The following is a 23974-nucleotide window of genomic DNA, read 5'->3' as shown; positions in this document are numbered from 1 at the left end:
CAGTGGCATGATCACAGCTCAATGCAGCCTCGACCTCCCTAGGCTCAGGTGATCCTCCCACCTCAGCCTCCCATCTCAGCCTCCCAGGTGGCTGGGACTACAGGCACGTGCCACCACATCCAGCTAGCTTTTGTACTTTTTATGGAGATGGGGTTTTGCCATGTCGTCCAGGTTGGTATTGAACTTCTGGGCTCTAGCTATCCATTTGTTTCAGCCCCTCAAAGGGCTAGGATTATTGGCGTGAGCCTGTTGTTATGTTTTTTGAAGAAGACTTCCCTTTTATAGACCTTACTATGGTGAAAAAGCTGTCACAAAGCTGGACTTCTTATCTAAATTATGAAATGAGTTTGGGTTGATAGTTAAGGGTTTTACAAACAAGTCCAACTCCTCATTTGATAGTGAGGATGCAGAGACATTGGAGTTCAGGTCCCTTCTAGGTGCCTTGTATAATGTGCTGCCTTCCTCACAGTTTACCTAACTAAGTAAATATAGTTAAGAAAATTATCACTGAATTTAGCCATCCCTGTGTTTAACAGGAGTGCTGTTTAATTGTCCAAGGCTGAAATCTTGAGTTCAAATCTGTATCTTCTTCAGTGGGATCACTTAATCAAACTAAGCGTCTATATGTACAAAGAGCACTGTTGACTTTAGAGAACTGAAGACATAATGTTTCTTATTACTGGAGAGTGCTGGACCAGAGATTACAAAACCTGAGTTCTAGTCTCAGTTCTCGGTAACTTTAGTCAAGAAAAACAAATTTAATATCTGTGAGTCTGTAGTCACCATTTATAAGATGAGGATGACAATATGACATCCAAGGCCTCTGCCAGGACTTTAGTTAGACGATCTGTGAAACCCAAAGGTAGAGAACAGGCTGGGTATGGAGGAGATGGTGTTTTTTGTTTCCTGAGTGCTTTGGATTAATCAACTACTTTTATCATGTTATTCCCCTATCTGGAAATTTTTCTATTTGCCTCTATTCCTATCCTAAAACTATCCTTTTTTATCCTGTAAGCAGTAAGTTACATTTCATTTCCTCTGTGAAGTCACTGTAACACATACTATTTCTCCTTTTCTGAGCTCTTTTATTGCCATTACAGCTCACTCATCCATTAGTCATGGTATATTGCTGTGGAATATGTCTTCCTTTTACACCTTATCTCTAGTCAGCAGGTTAATGTAGAAGAAAAAGTATAGGCTATGAAGATAAATAGATTGATCTTTGTGATCTTAGGCTGGCCACTTTATATATATATATGTATATTTAATTTTTAAAATATGTAGTACATTTTTGAGTAGGTTAATTTTTTTAAAAAACTTAATACAAAGAAGAGGTGCAGTGAAGTCTTTTTCTAACCTTGGTCTCATCAAACCTGTCTTCCCTTCACAGTTACTAATTTCTTATATATCTCTCCAGAATTTCTTTTCTTCCTCCCTTTTCTTTCATACAAAAGATGACATACATATTCTTAAGTACTTTGTTTTTTTCACTTAATTTATGTTGGAGATCTTTTCATATCAGTACATAGCAAGCTTTCTCATGGTTTTTATGTTTTATGGATATACCGTAATTTAACCAGTAGTTGGGAATTGTTAACTTGGGTAGAGTTCCAAATGATTTTAAAATTTGAATCACATTTGAACCTGATCTGAGTAATGTGCATTTCATTTCTTTAATACTTGTGTTTTCATAGCATTTTACAGTTTTTAAGCACTTTATATTCTTGAAATTGACCTTTAGTATGTAGGATTTACTAGGCTAGTAGAAATTAAATATCTATTTAAAATTTTGCTGACTGTGGTGCAAGATTCTCCAATAAAAGCTCCACCATAGTCTTTTCATGTGCTTTACTGGCAAACACAGGGTGCTTTGTAGAGGCTCATAAAAGTCTTCATTACTGCATTTATAATCATTTGTGAATTTACTTCCTTAACTTACTTCCTTAAAACCAGTAGAGCGTGTAGAAAAGGATCTCCACATAAATGAAGCTTTGAGAAACAAAACAAATTTAGAAAGAAGATATGCAAATTATTTTATAGATTAAAAATTTTTAATCTTAAAAAAACTCCTAACTGAAATATGTGTATGCAGAAAAAGGGACTCGCTTAATGCAAATAAAAGTATTTATTGATATGAATGTGGCTCCTTAAGGTTAAATGTTTAGGGCTGAGAAAAATAAGGAATGTTTTTATCTGGGGTTCAACTAGGAAGATTCTCTGTTGAAGAAAGTACAGCCTTAGCTGTATAATTTGACCTGTTCAGAAAGCACAAATGAAATGGAAGGGACTTAAGTTCTATTTTAAAATTTTCATTTAATGTAAAACAAGATTAATACTAAGGTAGCCCAGACTGCTAATTTAACTACTGTATCTGGACATTGAAGTGTGAACTTAGGTTATTGCAAGACCAGTAGCCCTTTATATGTATTTAGGCTATGGAATGCAAGTTTTCTATAAAGTATTTTTAACCATGTTGGTGACTCCAATTTTTGCTATTTAATTTTTTCTTATTTTTAATCCAGGCCCTGGATTTCTTTCTCTTTTTATATTTATATTCTTTTACACTCATGCTGAAACTTAGCCTAGTCATAGAATTTTAGAAATATTTAGATACTTAGAGATTCCTAATTAATATTTGGTATATTAATTTGGCCCCTTTCTATTGAATAAATGAGAAAACTAAAGCCTGGAGAGGTTGTGACTTGCCTAGGTCAGCCTCCTTGTCCGGAACCCCTGGCTGCCGTCCCAATACCAGGTTCTTCCTCGGAACAGCTCTAATTGGCTGACTGTGCTCTACTTGGCAAAAAGTTTAATTTTGAACGCATTCTCTTACACTTCTCCCCCCGCTTTTCTTTCTGATGTGGATAAATTAGTAAAAGACCACAGGAGTATTATATTCACATATCTCGCATGGAGTGTGACTCATAGTGGGCATGTAGGAGAGACTAGTTCTGAGTGAACCAAACCTGGGAAGAAATGAGAAAGAGTAACAGGTGACAAGTAGGGGCTGGCAGCTGAGCAGCCCTCACCCTGTTTTTGCTAGTTTATTTTCCATCTTTCTCTACCCAGGACAGGGAGCAGCGTATTGTGTTCACGGTGAAGGTGTCATGTGCTGGTTAGTGGGAGTCTTTAAACGATTTTCTTTTCCCTTGCAGGTCCTTTCCCATAACTTGTGCACGGTGCTGAAGGTTCCTCATGACCCAGTTGCCCTTGAAGAGCACTTCAGGGATGATGATGAGGGGCCAGTGTCCAACCAGGGCTACATGCCTTATTTAAACAGGTTCATTTTGGAAAAGGTATGATTCTAACATTTTTTTGGGTGCAGCATTGTTTGGTTTGCATGTTTCAAGTGGGCCCCAAAGCCCCCTGTTGGTGCGTTCACTAAGGAGTTGAGGTACAAAGAATCACTAGATAAATCAGAAAGGAAGAAAGAATGAGAGACTGACAGTGCTTCTTATTCTTCCCTCTCCTCCACTGTCTTCTAAACTTGGTCTGATGTTTTTCCAACTTGGTTCATTCTTTGAAATTAAGAACTGTGTTTTGTGTTAATCTGTACCTGTTCTCTCTCAGGGCGCTTTAAAAAAATCAGGTCTAGTATCCAGAATTTGCAAGGAACTTAAACAAATTTACAAGAGAAAACTCTATCAAAAAGTGGGCAAAGGATATGAACAGACACTTCTCAAAAGAAGACATTTACACAGCCAACAAACGTATGAAAAAAAAGCTCAACATCACTGATCATCAGAGAAAAACAAATCAAAACCACCATGAGTTACCATCTCATGCCAGTCAGAATGGTGATTATTAGAAAGCCAGGAAACAATAGATACTGGTGAGGCTGTGGAGAAATAGGAATGCTTTTACACTGTTGGTGGGAATGTAGATTAGTTCAACCATTGTGGAAGGCAGTGTGGCAATTCCTCAAGTATCTAGAACCAGAAATACCATTTGACCCAGCAATCGCATTACTGGGTATATACCCAAAGGAATAGAAATCATTCTACTATAAAGATACATTCATGGCTGGGCAGGGTGGCTCACACCTGTAATCCCAGCACTTTGGGAGGCTGAGGTGGGCGGATCACCAGAGGTCAGGAGTTCGAGACCAACCTGACCAATACGATGCAACCCCGTCTCTACTAAAAATACAAAAATTACCCAGGTGTGGTGGCATGCTTCTGTAATCCCAGCTACTTGGGAGGCTGAGATAGGAGAATCGCTTGAACCTGGGAGGCGGAGGTTGCAGTGAGTCGAGATCACGCCATTGCATTCCAGCCTGGACAACAAGAGCGAAACTCTGTCTCAGAAAAAAAAAAAGATACATGCACACGTATGTTTATTGCAGCACTATTTACAATAGCAAAGACGTGGAACCAAAGATGGATGGTCATTGAACCAACCATCAACGATAGCCTGGATAAAGAAAATGTGGTACATATATGCCACAGAATACTATGCTGCCATGAAGAAGAATGAGATCATGTCCATTGCAGGGACATGGATGAAGCTGGAAGCCATCCATCATCCTTAGCAAAGTAACCCAGTAACAGAAAACCAAACACCACGTGTTCTCACTCATAAGTGGAGGTGAACAATGAGAACATATGGATACAGAAAGGGGAACAGCACACACCAGGACCTGTTGAGGTTTGGGGGACAAGGGGAGGGAACTTAGAGGATAGGTCAATAGGTGCAGCAAACCACCATGGCACATATATACCTGTGTAACAAACCTGCACGTACTGCACATGTATCTTTTTTTTTTTTTTTTTTTTAAAGAAAACAATCTGGTTTCGTATGTACTGGCAATTTTTTTTTTTTTTTTTTTTTTTTTTGAGGGGTCTTTATATACTTCTAATTTTTAAATTCTTATTTATTTTTATTATTTTTTGCTCAGACCATTCTCTCTAACAAGTATATTTCAGTAATGCCTTTCAAAAAATGATAATGATAATACTTTCGAATTAAAAGTAAAATACTTGCAGCTGGGTACAGTGGCTTACATCTGTAATACCAGCGTTTTGGGAGGCTGAGGTGGGAGGATTGTTTGAGGTCAGGAGTTCAAGACTAGCCTGAGCAACATAGTAAAAATATAAATAAAACATTTAAAAATTTTTAAAAACTCAATTTTTGCATCAAACCTGAATATACAACTATATACGTGTTTTTCTGTGGCTTCAGATTTTTTATTATTTTTATATAATTTTAAAATAGTTTAATGTCTTTTTATAATAGTAAAGTATAGTAATTAACATTTATAATAATAATTTAATAGTTTGGAAAATGCCAAAATGTTGGTCAGGATTCTTTTTTTTTCTTTTTTTCGCTCTTGTTGCCCCGGCTGGAGTGCAGTGCCACGATCTCGGCTCACTGCAGCCTCTGCCTCCCGGGCTGAAGCAATTCTCCTGCCTTAGCCTCCTGAGTAGCTGGGATTACAGGCACACACCACCACGCCCATGTATTTTTTGTATTTTTAGTAGAGACGGGGTTTCATCATGTTGACCAGATTAGTCTTGAACTCCTGACCTCAGGTGTTCCTCCCACCTCAGCCTCCCAAAGTGCTGGGATTACAGTCATGAGCCACTGTGCCCAGCCAGGATTCTTTTTAGAAACCAACGAATATTTTTCAAGAATTTTGCAGTAAAGATTCTAAAAATTACAATGTTCATCTGTGTGGTAATCTTTGTATCTATATCTGTTATTCCATATCAGCCTCACAATACAATTTCCTGATCTTTCTTTATGTGTATGCATGCCTGTGTATGTGTGTGTGTGTATTTCATGTGTTATATGTGTTTTTTGGTTTTTTGAGACAGTGTCTTGCTCTGTCGGGTAGGCTGGAGTGCAGTAATGGCCGTCACAGCTCCCTGCAACCTTGAACTCCTGTGCTAAATAAAGTAGTCCTCTTGCCTCAGCCTCTTGAGTAGTAAGGACTACAGCTGCGTGCCACCACACCTGGCTAAGTTTTAACATTTTTTATAGAGACGGGATCTCACTATGTTGCCCATACTGGTCTGAACTCCTGCCCTCATGCAGTCCTCCCACCTGGGCTTACCACAGTACTGGGATTACAGATGTGAGCCATCATGCCTGGCCAATACATGTTTTTTGTTTGTTTCTTTTTGAGACCAGGTCTCGCTCTGTCACCCAGGCTGGAGTACAGTGGCATGATCTCAGCTCACTGCATCCTCCTCCTCCTGGGTTCAAGTGATTCTCTTGCCACAGCCTCCCCAGTAGCTGGGATTATAGGTGCGTGCCACCACGCCCGGCTAAGTTTTGCTTTTTTTTTGTAGAGATGGGATTTTACCACGTTGGCCAGGCTGGTCTTAAACTCCTGACCTCAGGTGATCTGCCCGCACTGGCCTCCCAAAGTTCTGGGATTACAGGCGTGAACTACTGTGCCTGCCCTGTTTTTTTGTTTGTTTGTTTGTTTTTTGAGACGGAGTCTCTCTTTGTCCCCCAGGCTGCAATGTGGAGTGCACTGGCATAATCTTGGCTCACTGTGTCCTCTGCCTCCCGGGCTCAAGCCATCCTCCTTCCTCAGCCTCCTGAGTAGCTGGGACTACAGGCATGTGCCACCACACCTGGCTAATTTTTGTATTTTTAGTAAAGATGGAGTTTCATCATGTTGGCCAGGCTAGCCTCCAACTCCTGACCTCAGGTGATCTGCCTGCTTCAGCATCCCAAAGTGTTGGGATTACAGATGTGAGCCATTGTGCCCAACTTCAATGCATGTTTTTGAAGAATTTCCCTTGCAGAGATGATAACATTGCCCTGATCGTGCTTTTTTCTCTTCTTCGTGTTTATTTTTTTAATTGACCAAAAAAATATATTTATGGGATACAACATGATGCTTTGCAATGTGTATACATTGTGGAATGGTAAAGTGAAACTAGGTAATGTGCATTACTTCACATCCTTATTTGTGGTGAGAATAAAATCTACTCTCGGCAATTTTTAGGTGTTTAATATATTGTTATTAACTATAGTTATCATGTGGTACATGATCATGCTTTAATTAGGAAAAAAAGAAGGAAGAAAAACCACATATAATGAAAGGTAAGATTTCATTAAATCCACAAAAGCATCATAAGGTATGATTCTATTTATATGAAATGTCCAAAATAGGCAAGTAAATAGAGATACAAAGTAGATTAGAGGTTTCTTGGGGTGAGGGGGAGGTAGGAATGGTGAGTGATTATTAATGGTCTTGGGTTTCTTTTTGGGATGATGAAAATATTCTAGAATTAACCAGTGATAAAGCCTTATGAATATATTGAAAACCACTGAATTGTATACTTTAAAAGGGTGAATTTTATGGTATGTGAATTATATCTTAATAAAAAATAATTAAAGGCCGGGCGCGGTGGCTCAAGCCTGTAATCCCAGCACTTTGGGAGGCCGAGGCGGGTGGATCACGAGGTCAGGAGATCGAGACCATCCTGGCTAACATGGTGAAACCCCATCTCTACTAAAAATACAAAAAACTAGCCGGGCGTGGTGGCGGGCGCCTGTAGTCCCAGCTACTTGGGGGCTGAGGCAGGAGAATGGCGTGAACCTGGGAGGCGGAGCTTGCAGTGAGCCGAGATCGCGCCACTGCACTCCAGCCTGGGTGACACAGCGTGAGACTCCGTCTCAAAAAAAAATAAAAATAAAAATAAAAATAAAAAAAAAATTAAATTGTACCAAAATTGATGTGTAAAGTCTCAGCACTTTATAGTATAATGCTTTTTTTGTGTTGCTGTTCTGTTTATTGCTCAGGTAGCTTATTGGTGTTCTATAGTTTTATTATGTGTAAGTATGTCTAATATGTCAAATATTTGCTGAATATATTTCATATATACTTATAATAAAACTATAGAACACAAGTGTTTGATGATCTGCTGTGTGTATGTGTGTTTAATGATAGACACTATAGAACACAAATATTTGATGATCTGCTGTGTGTATGTGTGTTTAATGATAGACACTGGTTGGGCACAGTGCCTCATGCCTGTAATCCCAGTGCTTTGGGAGGCTGAGGTAGGAGCATCATGTGAACCCAGAAGTTCAAGACCATCCTGGGTAACATAGTGAGATCCTCTCTCTATTAAATAACTTAAAAATTAGCCAGGCTTGGTGGCACATGCCTGTAGTCCTAACTACTCGAGAGACTGAGGTGGGAGAATCAGTTGAGCCTAGGAGTTTGAGGTTACAGTGAGCTGTGATGGTGCCACTGCGCTGCAGCCTGGGTGACACAGTGGCCATATATATATATATATATATATAGTCTCTAGATATAGACAGTAAATAGAATTGTGTCTGTTATTAAAATATTATAGAACATACTGGGAAATTCTTAGAAACCTGAATTTGTTTTTCTTATTTCAGTGCTAGAATTTGTGTGTTCTGGGCTAGTGAATAGAGAAACATGGTTTAATATCTTGAAGTGGTGTACCCTACTACTGCATTTTGTTTTCTTTGGTGTGACATTCTTTAAACTTACTGAATTTTATTTAGTTTTAAAATGTTCTTTGTTTTAGTATTTCAATGTTTTAAAAGTTTTATAACTGGGGGAGGAAATGTAGTAGTATTTTGAAAGTCCAAAATGAGCCAGTAAATTTGGAGAGAAACTTATTCACGGAGGGAATGAGGATGTGATGAAACAGTGAGCCCTTGTTTATTATTGCCTAGCCACCTGGAGTGGAATTTTGCCAGTCCTGCAATTCAAGTAAAGCAGCCGAGGTTTCCATGGTTTGAGTTTAAATTGAGCAAAGATTAGTGCCTTGTTTGAAACTTGGTTGAAAAAAGAAATGCTAACAGTGACTGAAGAATGTTAACATAAAACTTAGAGATTATAATCAGTTATGCAGAGAAAATATGAAATAGTTATTAAACAGTCACAAGGTATACTGTCATGTATATGTACTGTCCCATTTGATCCTCATGTTAATTCTGTGAGGCAGAACTGGAATTATCCCCCATTACCTAAGGAGGAAATGGCTTAAGGTGGCCTAGCTAATAAGGGGTAGGTCGATTTTTGAACCTAAGCTATTTAACTTCACCACCAATGTTTCTTTAACTGTACTATTGAAGGATTAATTACTCCCTTTAGGAATTAAGTTTTTTTCGAGTGTCTAATATTTGGATACATAGGGGAAATCTTGGTCGAAGGCAGGAAGGGGTAAAGTTGTTTAAAAGCCATTTTGATTACCTCAAAGTAGCTCAGCTTTCATCCAGTTTTCTTCTGTTCTGTCTCAAGTTGTTTTAAGGTGATTCTCTTGTCTTAGTGTGTGGTGTTCCTTAGTATTCATTTTGGTCAGTTTTTTCGTTTGTTTTTTTTTTTCCCCAGGTTGTTTTAGGGGCTTTCTGCCTTTGCCTGGGAGAATTATTCTGAGGAGGTTGGTACCAAGAGTTAAATTATATTGAAACTTCCCAAAAAGTAATTTTTTATGGTTGGTTTTTGTATTTACTTTGTTCTTTCACATCGATAGAATTAATTTGCAGCTTTCCTGAGACCTCAAATGATTAACCTGTCTGTTATTCCCTTACCAAGTATTTTATCCTTCCAAATGTTAACTTTTGTTTTTAGACGAAGTCTCACTCTTGTTCCCCAGGCTGGAGTGCGATGGCGTGATCTTGGCTCGCTGCAACCTCTGCCTCCTGAGTTCAGGCGATTTTCCTGCCTTAGCCTCCTGAGTAGCTGGGATTATGGGCACATGCCACCACGTCCGGCTTATTTTTGTATTTTTAGTAGAGACGGGGTTTCACCACGTTAGCCAGGCTGGTCTCGAACTCCTGACCTCAGGTGATCCGCCCGCCTCAGCCTCCCAAAGTGCTGGGATTATAGGCATGAGCCACCACGCCTGGCCCCAAATGTTAAATTTTTGAATTCCTTCTTGGCTGGGCGTCGTAGGTTATGCCCATAATCTCAGCACTTTGGGAAGCTGACGCAGGAGGATCACCTGAGCCCAGGAGTTCTAGAGCAGCCTGGACAACAAAGTAAGACCTTGTCTATAAAAACAAACAAACAAACAAACAAATCCTTTTTTAGTAAAGGAGTGTTCTTTAAACATCTAGAAAGAAACTTGTGGGTTTTTTTTTTTTTTTTTAGGCAGAGAGACACTATTGCTGAATTATCTGACAGTGAATAATTGAAGAAAGTGGTATATTACTACCTTCTAGTTAGTAACAATAAAGTATGTAAAAAACTAGTTTTCCTTCAGCGTATTTTTAAGGCAGTCTAATTCTTCCATGAGATTTAATGGCTGATTAGGCTTGCTAGTCCAAATCTTATCAGTTATTTTCTCTGATTCTCATATTAAGGCTTGGTTTGGGCTATATGATTAAAATCATTAATACATTGGCAGTATGCCAAGTTCCAGTTGGGGAATCTGGTGCTTTCCAACAGAAGCCTTTTTGTTTTTGTTTTTTTGGAAACATACACAAAAGAAAAACAGAGAAACATTTCAGTTCAGTATGTCTATCCTCTAGAGCCTAGCTGCCTCTGCATTGTGTTTCTCTAGTCTAACATTTATGCTTTTCCCCTTGGTGTACTTTCTCATTGTTCATATGTCACTTATAATTCTTGTATAAAGTGTTGTTTCAAGTTTCTTCTGTTAATTAAATGACTATCCTGTCAGCGCTGAAAGCACTTCAAATGTGTGCCTAACAACGTCATTTAATCGGAAGTGGTACTGTTCTTTAAACACTCAAACCTGTGCTTTCGTGTGGTTCTTTTTTATTGCCCTTTAGCCTGTGTTATGTTTTCGTTCATTGTTGTTTGAAAGTTACATAGTTACATAGTGTGCATTTTCTTTGTTTTGTTTTGTTTTTTTTGTTTTCTGAGATAAGGTCTTGCTCTGTTGCCCAGGCTGGAGTGCAGCGACATGATTGTGGCTCACTGCAACCTTGCCCTGCTGGTCTCGAGAGATCCTCCCACCTTAGCCTCCCAAGTAGCTTGGGGAGTAGCTGGAATTACAGGTGTGCACCACCATGCCTGGCTAATTTTTAACTTGTTTTTTTTGTAGAGATCTCACTATGTTGTCCAGGCTGGTCTTGAACTCCTGGGCTCAAGTGATCCTCTTGCCTTGTCCTCCCGGAGTGCTGGGATTATGGGTGTGAACCACTGCACCTGACTGAAAGTTACATAGTTTTAATTTGGTGCAATGACCAAGTTGGACTCTACATTTTCATTACATTTGTGAAACTATAGAGGACTATAAACTTTTGAGGAAATAAAGGGGTTTCATGCTAAGAAACGTGAATGACTTTATACTGATGAACACTTTGGCCAATAATATGAGTCACGTGCTGTAAAGATATATTGTTTTTTAAAATAGCAGTTTTATTGAGATATAAATCACATACCATACAATTAGTCTATTTAACATGTACCAGTTAGTGGTTTTTTTTGTTCATTCACTATAATCATTACCACAATTGATTTTAGAATATTTTCATCTCACTGCTGCCCCCCAAAATCTCATACCCACTTAGCAATCACCCCCTCTCCCCTATAGCTCTATGCAAGTGCAAATCTACTTTCTGTCTATGTGTATTTGCCTATTCTGGACATACAATATTAGTAGAATCATACAATAGGCAGCCTTTTGTATCTGGCTTCTTTCACTTAGCGTAATGTTTTCAAGGTTCATCCACGTTGTATCCTGTAACAATACTTCATTCCTTTTTATGGCTGAATAACATTCCGTTATGGATATACCATGCTTTGTTTACATATTCAGTTCATCAGGTGTTAGACATGTGGGTTGTTCACTTTAGTGCAACCATGTTGGCCTTTTCTCTGTACCTCAGGTTACCAAGACCCTTCCTGCCTCAGAACCTTCAGACATGCTGCTTCCTGTGTTGTAAGGCCAACTCCGCCCATCAAATGCAGAGAATTTTTGTTCATCCTTTAGCTCTGAACTTGATTGTCACTTCCTCAGGGAGGTTTCTCCTGATAGCACCCACCCTTCCCAGAGCTAACCAGCTCTCCTGTAATGTGTTTCCCACAGCAGCCTGTGCTTTTCCTCTATAGCACTTACTAGTGGTTGGGTTGTTGTGTGTGCTGTATTGTTTGGTATCTGATTCCCTCTCCAGAGTATAAGTTCTGTGACAGCAAGAACTGGTTCACTGTTATCCAACTCTTAGCAGAGTAACTGATACCTCGTAAACACACACAATGATTTGAATGAATGAATGAGCAAATTAATACTGCAAACCAGGCAGAGGGGATACAAAGCTAAATAAGACATGGCCTTTGATTTCAAAGAATTCATGATTTCATGTGAGTTGTAATAAAATATAGAACTGGGACTCAGGAAAGAGTTTGAGGTTAGAAATATATATGTAGTTATATGAGAAGAGCCTACCATTTTACTTTCTCCATTTTCTTGGCTCTTGGACTTTTGCTCTGATTTAAATGGTCTTATGAAAGTATAAAAACATTGAGATACAATTCACATAACATAAAACTTACCATTTTAAAGTGTACAGTAAAATGGTTGTGAGTGTATTTATTATGTTGTGTGGCCATCATCCCTATCCAAATTCTGGATTTCTGTTAATTTCCCAGTATGTTCTATAATATTTTAATAACAGGCATAATTCTGTTTACTGATATATAGAGAGACCATATATATATTTATGGCCTTACTGTGTGTATATATGGCCTCACTGTGCAAACACACTGGTCAATTTATCCAGCATCCAATGCTTTGGAGCTGCTACCTGCTTCATATGCTTCTTGGGACCACGAGCCATGGCTGCATTAGGCAAGGAAAGAGAACCTCCATCTTCTCTCTCTTTTTTTTTTTTTTTTGAGACAGTCTTTCTGTGTTGCCCAGGCTGGAGTGCAGTGGTATGATGTCAGCTCACTGCAACCTCCACTTCCCGGGTTCAAGTGATTCTCGTGCCTCAGCCTCCCGAGTAGCTGAGATTACAGGTGCGAGCTACCACGCCTGGGTAATTTGTATTTTTAGTAGAGACGGGGTTTCACCATGTTGGCCAGGCTGGTCTCGAACTCCTGACCTCAAGTCATCTGCCTGCCTTGGCCTCCCAAAGCGCTGAGATTATAGGCATGAACCACTGTGCCCTGCTGAATTAGATGCTAGAGTTCCCTGTATTCCCCTTTATTGGAGCATTTGCACATAACTGTTAGTCTGTCTTCCTCCCTGCACTAGAAGCTCCTTAGAGAGTACATATGTCTTATTTTATGTGGGACTCCTCCCATACCAGATGCTGACTGACCTATAGTAGACAGGTAACACATATTTGCATATCCATAGATAAACAGTAAAATACAGGATCTAGAATAAGAGTTTTGAGCTGCAGTTCAGCTCAAAGACATATTGATGCAGACATTGCTACACCTTATACAAACAGCATAGATGATCTGTTCTTTCCCCTTTGTACACAAATGGTTGATCTGTATACACTTGGTGATCTGTATACACTGGTGATCTGTGTACACTTGGTGATCTGTATACATTGATCAGCACTTGTTTTTTTTCCCCCATTTTGTCTTTTTATTTATTTTATAATATGATATATACAAAAGAATATTTGTAGGATATATGAAAATTATAAAGCATAATAAAGTGAACATCTGTGAACCTACCACTCATTTTGGGAAACACATCACTAATGTTGTTGCCTCAACCTCTTTGCTCTTCTCTTTTTTCATTTCCCTGCCGCCTCCCAAGAGGAAGCCACCATCCTGAATTTTATGTGCATTTTCCTCTCACATTAGAAAAAAGTTTTGTCATATATGTATATCTTAATGTATGATTAATTTTTACTCTGGAGACATAAAAATAGGATCATGTTCTATATAGTATTTTGTGACTTGCGTTTTTCACTGGACATTGTATAATTCTTCGTGTTGTGTACCTTCATATCTTGGTGATTATTTCACATTAACACATAAAGAACTCGTTTTTTTGTTGTTACAGCTGTGTATATGGTCAGTACATCATATAATTTAATAATAAATACTTTGCAGCATTTTTCTTCCTTTTTTTTCTTTATTTTTACCTATCTCCTACAGGAAGGAAGTGTTTTTCTTCTTTAGCAAGATTCTTTCACATATATTTCTTTATTCTTGTTCTTAGAACCTTGAAAACCATTTGGTATAATTTATGATATATGAAATTCTGGAAACCCAAGATTGAATTTCCTTATTTTGTTTGACATTATACCTTGTGTGAAAACACTTGAATACTAATGCTTTATGCACTATTTTCTATGAAAACTATGGATTTTGTACTTAAAAAAACTGGTAAAAATGTATAATGTAAATTTATCCTCTTAACAGTTTTAAGGGTATAGTACAGTATTTTTAATTGTATGCACATTGTTGTACAACAGATCTTTACAACAGAAAGTACAACAACTTTACAAAAAAAAGTACAACAACTTTACAAAAAAAAGTACAACAACAACTTTTTTTATCTTGCATAACTGAAACTCTATACCTTTTGAACAACACATTTTTTTCCTTTCCCCCCTGTTCCTGGCAATCACCATTCTACTATCTTTTTAAAGTGTGTTTGATTACTTTATTATAAGTAGAATCATACTGTATTTGTCTTTTTTTGATTGGCTTATTTCACTTAACATGGTGTCCTCAGGGTTCTTCCCTATTGTAATGTATGACAGGATTTCCTTCTTTTTTTAAGGCTGAATAATACTCCATTGTATATATATAACACATTTTCTTTTCTTTTTTTTTTTTTTGAGGCAGAGTCTTGCCCTGTTGTCCAGGCTGGAGTGTAGTGGTGCAGTCTTGGCTCACTGTAGCCTCTGCCTCTGGGGTTCAAGTGACTCAGCCTCTCGAGTAGCTGGGATTACAGGTGCCTGCCACCATGCCCGGCTAATTTTTGTATTTTTTGTAGAGACGAGGTTTCACCATGTTGACCAGGCTGGTCTCGAACTCCTGACTTCAAGTGATCCACCTGTCTTGGCCTCCCAAAGTGTTGAGATTACAGGCGTGAGCCACTGGGCCTGGCCCTCATTTTCTTTAAAAAAATTTTTTTTTTTTTTTTACTTTTTAAAACTTTTAATAGTTTTGGGGGAACAGGTGGTTTTGTTGTTATATAGATAAGCTATTTAGTGGTAACTTCTGAGATTTTGGTGCACCTGTCTCCCAAGAAGTGTACACTGCACCCAGTGTATATCACATTTTCTTTATCCATTCATCCTTGGATGGATATTTAGTTTGCTTCCACATCTTGGCTATTGTGAATTATGCTGTTATGGGTATAGGTGTGCAAATGTCTCATTAAGGTCCTGTTTTCAGTTCTTTTGGATATATACCCAGAAGTGGGGTTGCTAGATCATATGGTCATTCTATTTTTAACTTTTTGAGGAACTTCCACACTGTTTTCCATAGCAGCTGCACCATGTTACAATCCCACCAACAGTGTGCAAGTGTTCAGATTTCTCCACATCCTAATAACACTTGTTATTTTCTGTTTTTTTGATAGTGACCATTCTAACAGGTGTGAGGTGATACCACATTGTGTTTTGATTTGCATTTCCCCGGTCATAAGTGATGTTGAGCATCTTTGCATATGCTTGTTGGTCATTTGTATATCTTTGGAGACGTGTTGAATAATTTCTTTGTCCATTTTAAAATTCGCTTATTTGTTTTTCTGTTATTGAATTGTAGGAGTTCTTTATGTATTTTGTTCTAAAATCCTTGAACTGTTTTCCTACAGGCTATTTCTTAAAATTATGAAGCCCTTTGTGATTTGGTCTTATGTTTGCTTTTCCAGCTGTGTATCTAGCCACTTCCCCTCAGGAACCCTATGATTCATCACATAATCCACATAGAATCACTTCTTGTTCTCAGAGCAAGGCTATCAGCTTTTGTGCACATGTCATTTCCCCTGTGTGACATATCTTCCACTTAGTGTTTTGTGGGGTGTGGATAGATAAGAGTTGGTGGTAGTGGCCTTGGAAATGTTCTGTGTAGATGGCATTCATCCCATAGATGACCTCCACCTACTGAGTTCTACAAGCAATTTGGGATGGTGGGAAGAGCTGGCATTTGAGACAGAGTTGCGCTTTGTCACCCAGGCTAGAGTGTGGATTTGTACAGTGGCATGATGACAGCTCACTACAGCCGTGAATTTCTGGGCTCAAACGATACTCCCACCTCAGCCTCCTGACAAGCTAGGACTATAGGCACAAACCACCATACCCTACTAATTAAAAAATGTTTTTCTTTAGAGACAGAAGTCTCACTATGTTGCCCAGGCTGGATTTTTTTTTCTTCCTCAGACAGAGTCTCACTCTGTCGCCCAGGCTGGAGTGCAGCAGCACAGTCTTGCCTTTATTGCAGCCTCTGCCACCCCGGCTCAAGTGATCCTCCTGCCTCAGTCTCCTGAGTAGCTGGGGCTACAGGCACGTGCCAACATGCTCAGCTCATTAAAAAAAAAAAAACTTTTTTGTAGAAATAAGATGTCACTATATTGCCCATATTGGTCTCGAGCTCCCGATCTCAAGCAGTCTTCCCACCTCAGCCTCACAAAGCATTGAAATTATAGCCGTGAGCCACCACACCCTGCTGAGCTTGAGTTTAAACTTTGGTTTTGAGATTTACTAGCCATGTGAAGTTTGTAAATGTACAGTTGACCCTTGAACTCACACAGTTGAAAATCCAAGTATAACTTTTTTTTGAGACAGAGTCTCTCACTTTGTCACCTAGGCTGGAGTGTAGTGGTGTGATCTCCCCCCACCCTCAGCCTCCTGGCTGATTTTTTGAATTTTTGATAGAGACGGGCTTTCACCATGTTGCTCAGGCTGATCTCAAACTCCTGAACTCAAGCGATCCACCCGCCTTGGCCTCCCAAAGTGCTGGAATTACAGGCATGAGCCACTGTGCCTGGCCTCGAAGGATAGCTTTTGACTCCCCTAGAACTTATCTTCTTATAGCCTACTGTTGACTGGAAGGCTTACCAATAACATAAACAGTTGATTAGTACATATTTTAATGTAAAATGTATTATGTACAGTTATTCTTATGATAAAGTAGGCTAAAGAAAAAATGTTATTAAGAAGTTCATAAGGAAGAGCAAATATATCTACTATTCATGCAGTGGAAGTAGATCATCATAAAGGTCTTTATCCTCATTGTCTTCTTATTGAGTAGGCTGAGGAAGAGGCAGAAGTTGTTGGTCTTGCTGTCTCAGTGGTGGCAAAGGCAGAAGAAAATCCAATCCACATTTAAGTGGACCCTCGAAGTTCAAGCCTATGTTGTTCAAGGATGCTCAGTGTTTTGGAACCTTTATTTTCTGATCTGTAAAATAGGGGCAGTAATTAACCTTATAGGACTAATACAAAATTTAAGTGAGAAATCACATATAAAATGCCTAGCATATAGTAAGTCTTCAAGGTGATAGTGATAAGCCAAAAAAGAAAAGCAGCAGCAGTTGCTGCTTCTGCTGCTGCTGCTGCTTTCCCTCGATGGGATCAATTGTTTTTGATGGGGCCATGGGAAATGGTGTTAGACTGAGGCAAAGTGCTAAAGGCAGAACACAAAGGAGCTCTTTCTACTCCTGGAGGACTAGTTTGCCAACTACAAAATAAAATTAGAGATCAGGTGAAACTTCTGCCTGCAGACAGTTGGTGACTTCTTTCATAGAGTAAACAAAATGCTTTGTTCATATCTTTCTAAAAAGAAATGCTTTGGTGATATTATTCTGCTGCCCATGCCTGCCTCCTCTAGTATATCTTCTATGCTATTCCAGAATATCAAAAAAAAAAATTTTTTTTTTTTTTTGAGAAAGTGTCTTGCCCTGTCTCCAAGGCTGGAGTGCAGTGGCATGATCATGGCTCACTGCAGTCTTGACCTCCTGGGTACAAGCAATCCTCCTGCCTCAGCTTCCTGAGTAGCTGGGACCACAGGCATACACTGTCGTGCTCAGCTAATTTTTAAAATTATTATTTGTAGATACGGGGTCTCTCTATGTTGCCCAGGCTGGTCTCAAACTCCTGGGCTCAAGCAGTCTTTATGCTTTGGCCTCCCAAAGTGCTGAGATTACATAGGCATGAGCCACTGTGCCTGGCCTATTTTTTATTTTTATTTTTTTAACATTGTTTATATTAATTTAAAAAATAAATAGAGATGAGGTCTTGCTATATTGCCCAGGCTGGTCTCAAACTTCTAGCCTTAAGCAATTCTCTTGCATCAGCCTCCCCTAGTGCTGGGACTACAGGAGTGAGGCACTGCACTGGTACAGAATGTGGCTTTTAAAATGAAGAGTGTATCTGTTACTACCTTCAATTCTTTCAGTCCAGATAAAGGCCTAACTCCTTAACATGAATGATAAATCTCTTAATGATCTGGTCTTCACCTACCTCACTGGCTCGTCTTTCACTGTGTCCCATGTAGTGGAAATTTACCTTTTGTGTGTGTGTGTGTGTGTGTGTGTGTGTGTGTGTGTGTGTGTGTGTGTGTCTGTCTAGCATCTGAACTTTTTTCTTACATTTGGGAAATTCTACAGAGTTGTGGTGGGGAACAGGACCTGTCTCACACCTCAACATCTGGAAAGTTCAGGTACTGATTTTTTCCCTGCTTCTTGGCAGTTAGAGCACAGGAATGTGACCCAGGCTCAGCCAATAGAACTTCGAATCTGCAGTGAGTGACACAGAAGATCATGGACGGGGCAGTGGTAGCAGTGGTAATAGTGAGAGTGCTCTCATGTTATACAGGTAGTGGTGTCTCCACCGGACTGTTCCCATGAGTGGTTCAGCTGCAGTTCTGGCTGCCTACCCTACCTTGATACCAGCCTAATTTCAGAGCCTAGATTTTTCTAGCCTTTGCATTAGATCTGTGAGGTTACCCATTGTTTTTCCAATAAATTCCACCCGAGGTGGTTTCTGTTACTTGCACTTATGAAGAGCCTTGATTATACCAGCCTCCAGCACCAGGTGCCTCATTAAATACTCACAGTTCTTCCAAACTGACTATGCTTGCCTCCACTTCGGGGCTTTCTCACATTCTCTTCTACCTGGAATACTCTTTATCCCAATCTTGATCTGTTTGACTCTTGATGCTCCTTGAGAACTCAGCTCTGTTGTCCTGGCACTCTTTCTGTGAATCTTTCCCCAGATCTCAAGATTGTGTTAGCTCCGCAGTGCTCCCACAAAATCCTCTGCTTATCTCTATTGCAGTACTTGTCACACTCTGCTGTAATTGTCTTTACATTCCTTGGGAACAGGCCAGTATTATGTTGAGTACTTTTGTACTGTCTTTGGCAAATAATAATTAGGATCTAAATTTTATTTGTCAAATGAGTGAACAATTCTGTTGAATTATACACTGTTAAATTATACACAATTATATTAAAATTTATTTACATATCTGTTTTCCCTAATAAACTGTGAACATTTTAAGAGCACAGACCTAGTTCTTCATCTTTGTATCCTTAGTTTATAGCATAGTACTTGGCTCGTAGTAGATGCTGAGGGAACACTGGATACGTGAACAAATGAATGAATCGCAGGATTGCTGTTCTAGAATTTCAGTTAAATAATTTTCCCCAAAAGAAGGTATCTTCTTCCTCTTTTTTTTTTTTGAGATGGAGTTTCGCTCTTGTTGCCCAGGCTGGAGTGCAATGGCGCTATCTCAGCTCACTGCAACCTCCGCCTCCCAGGTTCAGGCCTGCGCCACCATGCCCGGCTAATTTTTGTATTTTCACTAGAGATGGGGTTTCTCCATGTTTGTCAGGTTGGTCTCAAACTCCTGACCTCAGGTGATCCACCTGCCTCGGCCTCCCAAAGTGCTGGGATTACGGGCATGAGCCACCGTGCCCAGCCTCTTCTTTGACTGTGTATGTGAAGATAAGGTACCTGTACTTGGCTCATACTGAGTAATTGACATTCTCAGTTTCTTCTATGTGCTAGGATTGGTAGTTTATTTATTAATAGGAAGATAGTGTATACACATGAAACAGTAACTATTTGAGAGGTCAGTGCTAGGATTGGTAGTCTATTTATTAATAGGAAGATAGTGTATACACATGAAACAGTAACTATTTGAGAGGTCAGTATTTTATGTGCCAAGGGAGTGATATGGACAGATGTTGGTTCAGTGTCATGCTAAATGTAACATCTTAATTGAGCCACTGGAAGTGTAATACCTAAAGCAAATATGTAGGATATGGCTGTTGGTTAATTGGAGTGATTAAAATGGGAGCCAAAGGAGGCTTTGTCTTTCTGTTTTACTTGCCTTATATACTGCTTATATCGGACTGATTTGTTGGAGTTTTTCCTTATTCCTTTTTAGGTCCAAGACAACTTTGACAAGATTGAATTCAATAGGATGTGTTGGACCCTATGTGTCAAAAAAAACCTCACAAAGAATCCCCTGCTCATTACAGAAGAAGATGCATTTAAAGTATGGGTTATTTTCAACTTTTTATCTGAGGACAAGTATCCACTAATTATTGTGTCAGAAGAGGTAAGGGGTGTGGCTTGGGGAGTTTTTACTTGGTCATTTTAGCATTTAATAGACCTGGCTTGGTATTTTTTCTGTTAATTCAGCATAGATATGGAAGGAGATCCTTGACTAGTGTTTTTGGATCAGAGGCAAAGCAGCTTGAATATAGAAAAGCCTTCCAAATGTAGTAATTTGGGGCATGTAATACCCCTGGAGGTTTGCAGGGAAAGTGGGTCTCTTCCTCTCTAAATGACTGTGATGATAAGTGAATCTATCCTCATGTTCAAAGAGTATTCTGTACAAGTCACAACATAATTTTAATTCTACTTGCATATTGACAAAATGTAACTGACTGAGTGCTGGTACATGGGAAACACATAAGATCCAGAATGTTGTTTTCAGGGCTGTTTTGTGTGAGCAAATACTATTCTTGTTTCAAAGCCCAGGGTGATGACTTTCTATACCTTTCAAAGTAAAATAAACAGAATGCTTGTTTTGTTATTTTCCCTACGCTTCCAAAGGAAAACACTAATAGGAGTAAGGCTTCTGTGTTATCTTACTGTCCTAAAAAGTGACGCATGTTAATACATGGTTATTATAGTAGAAAATTTAGAAAAGATTAATATGCACAATTAAAATCAGCTGTAGTCCCCACACTTAAAAAGAAGTCATCTATAATCCCTTAACCTTGGACAAATGATTTAACCTGCAAGTCTTCATTTTCTCATCTGTGAAATAAAGCTAATTACAGTGTTTACTCTAAGGGTTGTGAAGTTCTGCATTTAAAGGATTTAGCTTAATGCCTGGCACTTAATATGTACTCAGTAACTCTTATGACTACTCTTATTACATACATTTTTGCATACTAGTCTGCTTATTTTCTTTGGATAAACTTCCAGCAGTGGAATTTTGAGTCCTAAGAAATGCACACTTTCAGGGTATTAGATGAACAAGGCAAAGTTGCCCTTCAGAAAGGCCGTACCAAGGCCTTAAAGGGTGGGAAAGATTTTGACCAATAGTGAAGGCAGAGGAGAATTCTGGATGGAAGCATCAGTGGGCAGTGTTTTATGAGTCAGGGAAGCAAAGGGCATGTTCTAAAAGGACTGAGGGAGGTAGCCAGCTTGACTGAGTTGCCAGTCAGGATGCTTACTTAGAAACAGCCACACTGGGTGATTCAAGCCAAAAGGGGAATTTTTTTTTTTTTGAGACAGGGTTTCACTCTTACTGCCCAGGCTGGAGTGCAATGGCGCAGTCTTGGCTTACTGCAACCTCCACTTCCTGGGTTCAAATGATTCTCCACCCCTCCAAGTAGCTGTGATTACAGGTGCCTGCCACCACATCTGGCCTTTTTTTTTTTTTTTTTTTTTAAAGACGGGGTCTTACTCTGTTGCCCTGGCTGGAGTGCAGTGGTGCAATCATGACTGACTCCTTTCTCAACCTCTTGGGCTCACGGGATCCTCCTGTCTCAGCCTACTGAATAGCCGGGACTATAGGCATACATCACCACATTCAGCTAATTAAAAAAAATTTTTTTTGTAGTGATGGGGTCTTGCCATGTTGCCCAGCCTGGTATCAAACTCCTGGCCTCAAGTGATCTCTTTACCTCAGCCTCCCAAAGTGCTGGGATTACAGGCATGAGCTACTGTGCAGGGCCTAAAAGGGAATTTTTAAAAGGGATACTGGATAGCTTACAGAATCATCATGATGGCTTAAACAACAGGTGTGGAGGCTATGCCATTTGGTCTGTTCTATTTACTGTACTGGCCACTTCAGTGAGGAACCACAAGGAAAATGCTGCTGCCACCAGAGGATGGGTGTTGCACTTATACCACGGAATACATCTGGTCCTGGACGCTGATTGCTGCCTGTGTTAGTCCATTTTAATGCTGCTGATAAAGACATACCCAAGACTGGGCAATTTATATAAGAAAGAGGTTTAATGAACACACAGTTCCACGTGGCTGGGGAGGGTTCACAATGATGACAGAAGGTGAAAGCATGTCCCACGTGGTGGCAGACGAGAGAAGAGAGCTTGTGCAGGGAAACTCTCCTTTATAAAACCATCAGATCTCATGAGACTTATTCGCTATTATGAGAACAGCACAGGAAAGACTTGCCCCCATGATTCAATTACCTCCCACCGGGTCCCTCTTACAACACCTGGGAATTCAAGGTGAGATTTGGGTAGGGACACAGCCAAACCATATCACTGCCCCAGAACTCAAATCTTCTTGCAACTGTTCTTCCTACGAGGGAGAGTTCTCCATAGTGCCCACTTCCCAATTACCATCAGGGTATGATGTATCTAATTGGCATGGCCTAGGTCAGGCACCTTGCACTAGCTGCAAAGGAGTCTTGGAAAGGATACATTTGCATTTTCAGCTTCTACATTGGCAGGTAGGGATTTCCCCAGACATAAGAAAAGGGTTAAATGCTGGGCAGTCAAAAAAGAATGATACTTGTCCTTTCTCACTGGAACATGATGACTGTGAAGAAGACAGGTGGTAGACGAAGCTGGAGAGTTTTGACTTTATCCTGTAGGCAGTGTGAAAAGATGAGCCGCTGATGATTTTTGAGGAAGAGTGATAGGTGAATAGATGAAATATGGAGACATGGGCAGTGAGAAGAAGCTAAGTGGCATTGAGGACTAAAATACAGTGAGAGGCCGGGCGTGGTGGCTCAAGCCTGTAATCCCAGCACTTTGGGAGGCTGAGACGGGCGGATCACAAGGTCAGGAGATCAAGACCATCCTGGCTAACCCGGTGAAACCCCGTCTCTACTAAAAAAATACAAAAAAAACTAGCCGGGCGAGGTGGCGGGCACCTGTAGTCCCAGCTACTGGGGAGGCTGAGGCAGGAGAATGGCGTAAACTCAGGAGGCGGAGCTTGCAGTGAGCTGAGATCCGCCCACTGCACTCCACCCTGGGCGACAGAGCGAGACTCCATCTCAAAAAAAAAAAATATATATAGTGAGAATGGAAAAGAAGGCCAGACGGGAAGAACCTAGAGGTCACAGGACCAAGCATATAGTGCCTGGTTGTGGGGAAGTAGAGACAAGTTTCAGGCCTGGGCAACTGGGGAGTAATGTAGTGTATTTGTTTAAAGCATGGTCTCTGAAATCAGACTGACTGGTTTGAAACCCAACTCTACCACTTATTAGCTGTGTGACAAATTACTCACGCTCTCTCTGTTTGGAGTTCCCCATCTGTAAAATGGGGATAACTACTTTCTTCATTGGACTCTGTGAGGATTGAAAAAATTGGTGTATGTGAAACATTAAATAAAGTGCCTGGACCTATGGTAGCTGCTCACTAAAAGGGGTGTGTGTGAATGAATGGTAGGACGATGAACAAATTTGGGACATATTGCATGATGGTGGGTTTGGTACATTTGGGATTTTAGGTGGAACACTCGTGTGGAGCTGTGCACTAGAAGTGTTTATCTAGAACTTGTGGCCGGGTGCGGTGGCTCAAGCCTGTAATCCCAGCACTTTGGGAGGCCGAGACGGGCAGATCACGAGGTCAGGAGATCGAGACCATCCTGGCTA

General features: G+C 39.9%; 1 protein-coding gene across 2 annotated transcripts in view; it reads left to right on the top strand.

Moving 5' to 3' along the window:
* Positions 1-23974, top strand: part of SWAP70 (SWAP switching B-cell complex 70kDa subunit) — an 83566-nt gene that overhangs the window by 25236 nt on the left and 34356 nt on the right. Inside the window, exons 2-3 of one of the 2 annotated variants that reach the window (XM_012000213.1) lie at positions 3156-3296; positions 20276-20449. In XM_012000213.1, coding sequence (XP_011855603.1) covers positions 3156-3296; positions 20276-20449 — 315 coding nt within the window. The remainder of the gene's footprint in view (positions 1-3155; positions 3297-20275; positions 20450-23974) is intronic. The other variant, XM_012000214.1, reaches the window with a different exon arrangement.

Source organism: Mandrillus leucophaeus, unplaced genomic scaffold (genome assembly GCF_000951045.1).
Source record: "Mandrillus leucophaeus isolate KB7577 unplaced genomic scaffold, Mleu.le_1.0 Scaffold622, whole genome shotgun sequence".
NCBI classification, from domain to species: Eukaryota; Metazoa; Chordata; class Mammalia; order Primates; family Cercopithecidae; genus Mandrillus; species Mandrillus leucophaeus.
This window is presented reverse-complemented; position numbering and strand designations above follow the sequence as displayed.